General features: G+C 41.8%; 1 protein-coding gene across 1 annotated transcript in view; it reads left to right on the top strand.

Annotated features, from left to right (window-relative positions):
* mrpl12 (mitochondrial ribosomal protein L12) overlaps positions 1 to 9152 on the top strand; it is a 12692-nt gene continuing 3540 nt past the window's right edge. Inside the window, exons 1-4 of the mRNA XM_028819332.2 lie at positions 1 to 216; positions 2652 to 2841; positions 6892 to 6966; positions 8546 to 8683. Coding sequence (XP_028675165.1) covers positions 158 to 216; positions 2652 to 2841; positions 6892 to 6966; positions 8546 to 8683 — 462 coding nt within the window. The 5' untranslated portion in view covers positions 1 to 157. The remainder of the gene's footprint in view (positions 217 to 2651; positions 2842 to 6891; positions 6967 to 8545; positions 8684 to 9152) is intronic.

Genomic DNA, 9152 nt, shown 5'->3' with positions numbered 1-9152 from the left:
TGTGGGTAGGTCAGAGTGATCGGAGAGGACGCCATGTGCTGAGGGTGCGGGTTGAGTCGGGTGAAGTTGAGCGCCTTTTTCCTCCCCAAGAAAAAGAAGAAGGATTCAGAAAAACTGAGCCTGGCGAGAAGACTGAAGTGAGAGCGGAGAAGTAGCGATGTTTTCGGCAAGACAGCGTGTCAGCTCTGCCCTGCGCTTAGTCGTTCAGTTACACAGGTAAAGAAATCCGAACGCGTATCTGCAGTGTGTGCCGGTGACAGCAGCCCTTTAATTCTGCCTCTGTCGAATATCGGAATGTGGAAGAGCTTTGAAAAATAAATTGATTAAAAAACTGCCGTTGGGAGGTGCTTATTGAATGAAAACAGAAAGAGGTGGCTTTATCAATCTCCGTGCGGTGGACGTGTGGGCTTCACCCCGGTGCGGGTCTGAGAAATGGGGCTTGTGATGCCTGCCAAGGTCAGTCAGCCAGTCGGCGCTTTCAGCACGCAATTGGAGGAGACCCAGCGAGCAGGTGTTACCTGAGCTCGTAGGTAATTCAGATTTGTGTTAAAACACACAGAGGTGTAACTTGAAGACTTTTTCTTTATTTCCCCGTGTAAAGACGCTTGCTTAAGAGGGACAAGATCGAGTGCTGTGGTGTTACCATAGTTTGAAAATAACACCATACATTGTGCTTATATCTACCAGTTTTAATCAATCAATATGCATACACTAGCGTTACAAAGTTCGCAGTCATCTAGAAATATTAACGTTTTTGCTAGAACTTGATACTCTTTTTTTTTTTTTTTTATCAAGATACCATTAAATTGATTTAAAAGTACAACCAAGATATTAGTAGTGTTGCAAATTGACGCACATAGAGCGATCTTTATCTTTCCCCAAGGGGAAATTTGACTTTTCACAGATGGTGAATGTAATCTTTCTAGTTAGCCAATAAAAGGTGTCATTTTGCTTGGCTTTTCTCTACATTCATAATGGCTAACACGGTACAACACCCTAGTACTACACAGATGGTGAATAAATAAATTGTATAATGTCAATTGCTGCTTGAAACGAGTGCTTTTTATTTTATTATTCACAAGGACTGCAAGGTCCCATTGCTAAGCTGTCCTAATGGTCAACTCGGTTAGCTCAGCCGTTATTTGTCGTTTTAAATGCTAAGTGGTTATTAGAGAAACCTTTGGAATTGTCCAGGGATTGTACCTGCCATGCATTCATTGCTTTCTGAGAGGCACCAGTTTTCTGTAACCCTGTTTGTTCATTTACTTATTTATCTGTCTGTTGATTGATTGTTTTATTTGTCTTGGTGGTCTGTATGTTTTTATGCATATTTAGTGTGTGTATATTTATGTATGCATGTGTGTATGTGTATATATATATATATATATATATGTGTATGTATGTATCTGTGTGTGTGTACTTACGTATGTATATGTTTTCATAGGTCTGAATGGCAATCTGATTATTTGGATGGTTACCATGTGGTTGGTCAGCAAGTCAGCAAACATCCACCATATCCTCTCAGTTATGAGAAGCAGCTCACAGATATGTGATACAGTATCTGTCAAATAACACAGAGTACACATCACGTGTCTTGCCCTTACTGGGCTTCATCAGGTGGAGGCACCCCTGCTTTCCCTTATGGAGATTGAACCTCGGATGTCAGTGCCTGAGGCAGAGCCTCTGATGTTGTGCCACAGCAGACTGAGATTCAGACCTATGAATGTGATGCTCCAATTTTAACCCTGTCAATAAGCGAGCCCACCATATATTGTGCACATCCCCTGAGGACAAATAAAGTACTGTCTGTCTATTATATATATTGGGATGGAGTGGTGGCTCTGAGGCTAGGGATCTGCACTGGCAATTGGAAGGTTGCCGGTTCGAATTCCGTAAATGCCAAAAGAGACTCTTAACCTGCAATTGCTTTGCCCTGGGTATGACATTAATCTGCAACCACCCCTGCATGTCAGCCTTCCAACCTGCAGGGAAAAACCTGGGGGTTGGTGGCAGAATTGGCACTCCAGCCACCATAAAGAACCTCCCACTGGCTCCTTTCTTTCTGAACTAGTGTGGTGCTGAGGTGTCACATGGCTGCACTCGGGTCGTAATCTGTGTTCCAGAGTTCTTTTGTCTTGCGTTGGGTGACACAAGGCGCTGTGTCACCATGTGCTCCTAACCTCCTCCTGTCTATTATATCGCATCTTTCCGATCTATCTTATAAGTTTTACATTTGCATTAACAAAGTTCATCTAATAAGCAGGTTTGGCAAATGGATGGATTTTTTAAACAGAATTTTTGCAAAATGCATATGTTTTTTGATGCGATTTACTGTTCTTGAAACTGGATCCCTATTCAATCTTCTTGTATCAGAAATTCCCCATGAAAGCATGAGATTGGGTGTGTGTTCTTCTCAGTCTTCACTACAAACAGAATGATCATTTTTAGGTGAACTTTTCCTTTAACAACACATATATTTCCAAGGCAAATGAAAGTTTGACATGATTGATATTTTTGAAATCCAGTTTTATATTTTTTTTCTCCAAACTTCACCATTAATTAATCTGATATCACAGTGTTACCTTTTCATTTGAAATGTTATATTTTACAGTTTTTTTGTTTTTTTTTTAATCCCTATTAATGATTTTTAGAAGGAAGGAAATGCTGACATTCTGCTCCTTGAGGAAACTGAAGACCAGCTGCAGCTCTAACAATGAAGCCTTGGCTTCCCCTCCTTTAGACAATGTGCCCAAAATCTACTCCCCAAAAATCCATCAACTCGTCAGTGATATCGCAAACCTGACACTGCTGGAAGTGTCTGACCTAAACGAGCTGCTTAAGGTATGACACTTCATATAGAACTTTTTATTATCTCTAATTAGCAGAAACAGTTTTGTTAGTCAGAATATGGTGGGGAGTCAATTTTATCTGCTGAGTAATGGCCTGTTTACTTAATTTAGTCTTGAAAGGTTTCTACAAATTAGCTCAAAAACACCAATGTGCAGTCTGCTTTTCTGCAGATATAGTACGGAGCCCACTCATTCAATGGCATCATTCTCAATACTTCTGTTACAAGGGGTTTGTTGCACGTAGTAGTAAAATGCATTTCATTTTTCAGATGGTGTATTAACAACTGGCACCGTAAACCTAACAAAGTCAATTTGAAATAGAAAAAAATGATGGAGGACATGCTAACCTCCGTGAAGACCCCTGGCTGTCTCACAGAGAGGAAAGTAGCTAATGTTCTGACCAAGTGGGTTTCAAACTTGGCCATAGGAGGCCACCGTGCCATCTTTACGGCTGTTATTGGAATTTAGTGTTAATTTACGTGGTTTATTCCTGGTCACATTTTGCTACATTAACTTCCTTAGCGTTATGTTTATCCCCCGAAAAAATGGCAAAAACGTTGAATTTTTGTCCCCCCAAGAAAAAAATCTTATTATGTGTAACAGAAAAGTGTGAGTACCAAGACGTTAACATAAATACAGTAGGACAGGTATTTTGAGTGTCCCAACTGTAACGTGTTGAAACACTCGCCAACGTACAATACAATTTCATCATTCGGGACTGTACATGCCGGTTTCTTTGTGCGTTTATATTTTCTTCTGCTACTTATGCATTAAAGGGTAGAATGTCAGTGCTTGATCTACATGGTTGATGCCCCCATCGTGATATGGTAGGCAACCACAATGCCAGGCTTAGTGACTTCCATTTTTTCCCCTGACACACGAACATTGAGAGTTGCTGCATTATGAAAAGTACTTAGGGGGGCTTTCTTGTCTTTCTACTTCAGGGATGTCAAACTCTGGTCCCGGCGGGCCACAGTGGCTGCAGGTTTTCATTCTAACCATCTTCTTCATTAGTGACCAGTTTTTGCTGCTTATTAACTTCTTTTGCCTTAATTTTAATTAACTTGACTCGAGCCCCTTAGTTGTTTCTTTTCCCTTAGTTAACAGCCAAACAATACTGAGGCACAAAATGAGCCACCACATGACCAGCTCACCTGTGCCCATCAGACAATATCTGAAAATAAAGAAAGGTGAAGGTCTCTGCAAAGGTTGATCTCTCCGGTCCTGAAAACATTTTGACGTTGTTCTTAGAACAGAAAAATCAAAAGTTCTGGAAAAGTCTGCTGTGGCAGAATGAGAGCAGCAACAAGCCGTGGAAGTAAATAACAAGTTTAATTAATAGCGAGAATCGGCTTCTCATTAAGAAAGCGGTCGGTGTGTAATTGGTTGGAGTTTGAAGCTTCAATTTAGCTGGTCATCTGTTGGCTTGTTTCGCATTTCATTTCTTTTTGGCTGTCATTTAATGAAGAAAAGAAGTAATTCAGAGCATTGAATCCTTAAAAACAGGGCTGTTAAAATGAAGGGAAAAGAAATTAATTAGCAGTGAAACCTGGTCACTGATTAGGAAAAGGGTTCGAATGGAAACCTGCAGCCCCTGCGTCCCTCCAAGCCCGGAGTTAGACTCCTGTTCTGCTTGATCTCGTTGATTTTGCCCTTTGCCATGTACCCACATGCACCACAGTGAACTGTCAGGTGACCTTAGAATTACCAGGCACATCACAGCAGTCGGGTTTGCTATTCGTTTTGACGTCTGATGACCAGTCCACATTGTCATTGCTATTGCATGATTCAGCTAATGGTTCAGTTTGTTTGTTCTAAAAGTTTGAAGGCACCACCCTACTTATGAAGATTGATGAGTGATCATTGATTGGTGGAAGTGAGGTGATGATTAGTGAGCAGCAGTGTGGTTTCATGCCAAGAAAGAGCACCACAGATGCAATGTTTGCTCTGAGGGTGTTGACGGAGAAGTTTAGAGAAAGCCAGAAGGAGTTGCATTAGGTCTTTGTGGACCTGGAGAAAGCATATGACAGGGTGAGGAGAGGAGCTGTGGTATTATATGAGGAAGTTGGGAGTGGTAGAGAAGTGAGAGTTGTACAGGATATGTACGAGGGAAGTGTGACAGTGGTGAGGTCTGCAGTAGGAGTGATGGAGGTGGGTTTACATCAGGGATTGGCTCTGAGCCCTTTCTTATTTGCAATGGTGATGGACAGGCTGACAGACAAGATTAGACAGGAGTCCCTGTGGACTATGATGTTTGCTGATGACATTGTGATCTGTAGTGATAGTAGGGAGCAGGTTGAGGAGACCCTGGAGAGGTGGAGATATGAGAGGAGAGGAATGAAGCTCAGTAGGAACAAGACAGAATACATGTGTGTGAATGAGAGGTCAGAGGAATAGTGAGGATGAGGGGAGTAGAGTTGACGAAGGTGGATGAGTTTAAATACTTGGGGATCAACAGTACAGAGTAATGGGGATTGTGGAAGAGAAGTGAAAAAGAGAGTGCAGGCAGGGTGGAGTGGGTGGAAAAGAGTGTCAGGAGTGACTTGTGACAGACGGGTATCAACAAGAGTGAAAGGGAAGGTCAACAGGACAGTAGTGAGACCAGCTATGTGATATGGGCAGGAGACTGCACAGGAGACAGAGCTGGAGGTGACAGTTAAAGATGCCAAGATTTGCACTGGGTGTGACAAGGATAGACAGGATTAGAAATGAGGACATTAGAGGGTCAGCTCAAGTTGGACGGTTGGGAGACAAAGTCAGAGAGGCGAGATGGCGTTGGTTTTAACATGTGCAGAGGAGAGATGCTGGGTATATTTGGAGAAGGATGCTAAGGACAGAGCTGCCAATGAAGAGTAGAAGATGAAGGCCTAAGAGGTTTATGGATGTGGTGAGAGAGGACATGCAGGTGATGGGAGTGACAGACCAAGATGGAGAGGACAGAAAGGTATGGAAGAAGATGATCCACTGTGGCAACCCCTAACAGGAGTAGCTGAAAAGAAGATCATTGATTGGTAGAATGCAATGAAATAATCATGATTTTTTTTTTTCAGCGTATTATTTTATCCACAAGATGGCAGCAAAGTGCCGTCCCGAGAGACACTTGGGGTTAACCATTCTTACATAGAATTCTGAGCCTGAGAAACTCCCGGGGTTAACACTAAGGAGGTTAATCATCGGACTGTTTAATGGACTCAAATGAAATTAGTTCTCCCTCTGTCGTTCTTTTTTTATTACCATTTTTTCTACTTAAATTTTTCTTTATCATGTTATAGTGTCAGTTTCTCTGTTGCCTTAGTTATGCAGTATTTGGTGTAGGATATTCAGCAGCATGTTTGTAGTATGCCATCTGTTCACATGGTATTTAGCCTTTAGCATGGTAGTTTACGGTGGAAGTTCCTATGAATAAAAGCTACATGTCTATTCTCAGTGTATCTTATCTTCTCTTGGTTATACTGTTTAAGTCCTCTGACCAGTAATGTTTGTGGAGTTGCCTAAGGTAAAGTCATCCCTGATGGAGAATCGCAGGAATCGTGGGAAAGAGGGGTCATTTCATCGGATTAGCGCTATTTCAGCTGTGGAATGGCCAAATGGGGGAGGCAGTTTGATGAATGAGGTCTCCAGGACTCTAAACAAATCCAAATCCTATTATGTGATATTATCTACTATTAAATTCTACTCCGTACTTCTAAAATTTTTATTTTTATACTGTATTGAGGATTTGTTCTGTGTATTGTACTGTACTGTATTGTATTGACACCCTTCTTTTTGACACCCAAAACCTACCTGGAAAGGGGTCTCTCTTTGAACCGCCTTTCCCAAGGTTTCTTCCATTTTTTCCCTACAAGGGTTTTTTCTTGTCTTCTTAGAGAATCAAGGCTGGGGGGCTGTCAAGAGGCAGGGCCTGTTAAAGCCCATTGTGGCACTTCTTGTGTGATTTTGGGCTCTACAAAAAAGAAATTGTATTGTATAGAGTTATGTTCATTTTTAGCTAAATTGAGTTTTTTCTTTTATTATACTTCAAGTGTATTTGTGTTCTCTTTAGAAAACTCTCAATATCCAGGATTCTGGAATGATGCCAATGGCAGCCATGCCAGTTGCAGCCCAGTCTACAGTGCAGGTATTTGTTTTTAAAAAATAAATAACGTAAAACTAACCACAAAATGAGGTTGGGTAATATCATCTTGTTTGTGATTCGTCTGTTTCTTTGAGTAAAGAGCATCAAATTGCATTGTCATGAATTTGCAAGGTCACTGCATTGAGTGCTAAAGGGTGTGGGGAACAGCCCGGACACAGACAGGTAGACATGATGTTATCACCACACACACGTTTATTAATCATATTTACAGTGCACATACCCAGTGCCTCAGCACCAATCACCCCTTTAAGTCCTGGCCACAACACAATGCCTTATTAGTCTCTGGACCGCCTCCACTCCTCTCTACCAAGCTTCGTCCTTCTTCCACCCGACTCTTGCCCATGACTGGAGGGAGGCAGCCCCTTTTATTCATCCTGGAAGGGCTCCAGCTGCATCCTGGGGCTCGTAGCCACACCCCTGTGTGGCAGAAGATCCAGCGGTGAAACCGGACGTCCACCGGGTGTCTCCAAGTCTCTTCCCCCCCAGTACTTCCCGGTGTGGCGGAAGTACTGAGGTCCAACACTCCCAAGGCATTGGGGCGCCCCCTGGCGGTGACCACGGGCCCCTACAGCAACCAGGGAGGACGCCACCTCGTGTTCCGGAGGATCCACAAACCCTCCTCTGGTCCTCCTGGGCATCCCAGCTGCCGTGCACCACAAGGAGCATTAACATGTTTAAATATGTTTCAGTCATACAGTGCTTTTTGTATAGTTAATCTTGAAGTAATTCTGTACTTACCAGTCATTTTTAATCACAAACTTATTAGCTTCCAGTTCCCAACTGTCCCAGCATTATGAGTGCTAGCATTAGTTACCTCACCTATTGGAGTGTGTAAGGCCCATTAACATGGCCACCGTGTAAAGCAAGCTGCGGTATGGAGACACTGGGGGTAAATGAAATGTTGTGAAGATGTGGTGCCTGCAGCTCGACTCCAGGATACCTTTAACAACCTGGGCAGGAGTGCAGCGTGCATAAAAATGAGTGACTTCAGCATAATTGGAAATTGTTCACTCAATACAAATTACAGAATTTCTTTTTTCTAATCGTGCTTCAGTGGTTATCCTACCGCTGTCAGGGAGTTCTAGAAATACTCGGATCGTTTTTTGCAGCTTGTGTGCCTAAATGAGACTTCAGAAAGTGTGAACACAGTCAGTAGGCATTATGTGAGTAATTGGCATGCTGGAGTCTCGAGTCTTTGATTGAAACGACTGAAGGATGTGCTACTTGCTCATAAGAAATAATATCTGCTTTTATATTCTATTTTAGTTAACTTTACATTGTAGATTTTAGAGCAGGTTGCATAAACTAACAAAGGTTTAAGTAGACTCTGTTACAATAGGAGTGCTCAAAAATCTGGCATTTTATAGCCACGTCCCTCATCCATGTAAAGAACCCCAGGGTGTTTTCAGCAAAATGGTAATTAAAAGATGTACGGTCATTGATTGATGAAAGGCAATTTGTACCTTTGACCACATCACACATGTGTTTCTGCCAAAATACAGCACGGCTTAACAGTTCCTGCTCTGTGAAGGTTCATTTTCTCCGCTCTATTTTTTTGTAGGCAACAGAAGAGGAGGCTGTCCCAGCCACGAAAGAAAAAACAAGTTTCACAGTAAAGCTGACTGAAGTAAAAGCTGCTGAAAAAGTCAAGCTTATTAAGGAAGTCAAGAATTTTATTCCAGGTCTCAATCTAGTGCAGGTAAATGGTGTTTAAGAAGGTAACTGAATACATAACTAATATTACGTAACTCGTACTGACACACAAGTGTGTTGAGAGGAGACAGAGGTGAATGCAACAGTCTTGAATGTTTAAAGTGTATGCTGGCTTTCTTTTGTGACATCAAAATGGTAATCCTTTTTTCCTTTATTATTGGTTGTCCACTTGGCAACTGGTATAGTTTTTGGACCAAAAATCCAAGTGCACTTCTTGGAAATGACAATGCAAAAGCACAGTGCAGAATGGATTCTGCTACATAATAAAAGTTACAGGAGTGAGTTGAGCAGTCACTTAAAGGAGTACTCCACCCAAAAATGGCTGAAATATCTCTTGTTTACAGGCTGAACAAACATAACAAAAATTGATATGATACAAGCAAATAGTGTACACGACCAACAATGTGAAAAACATCCATGAAATAAAGACACAAAAAAAAATCGCACATTACTTG

The sequence above is a fragment of the Erpetoichthys calabaricus genome, chromosome 14, assembly GCF_900747795.2.
Source record: "Erpetoichthys calabaricus chromosome 14, fErpCal1.3, whole genome shotgun sequence".
Lineage (NCBI taxonomy): Eukaryota > Metazoa > Chordata > Cladistia > Polypteriformes > Polypteridae > Erpetoichthys > Erpetoichthys calabaricus.
Note: the sequence above shows the minus strand (reverse complement) of the source record. Positions and strands in the feature narration are given on the sequence as shown.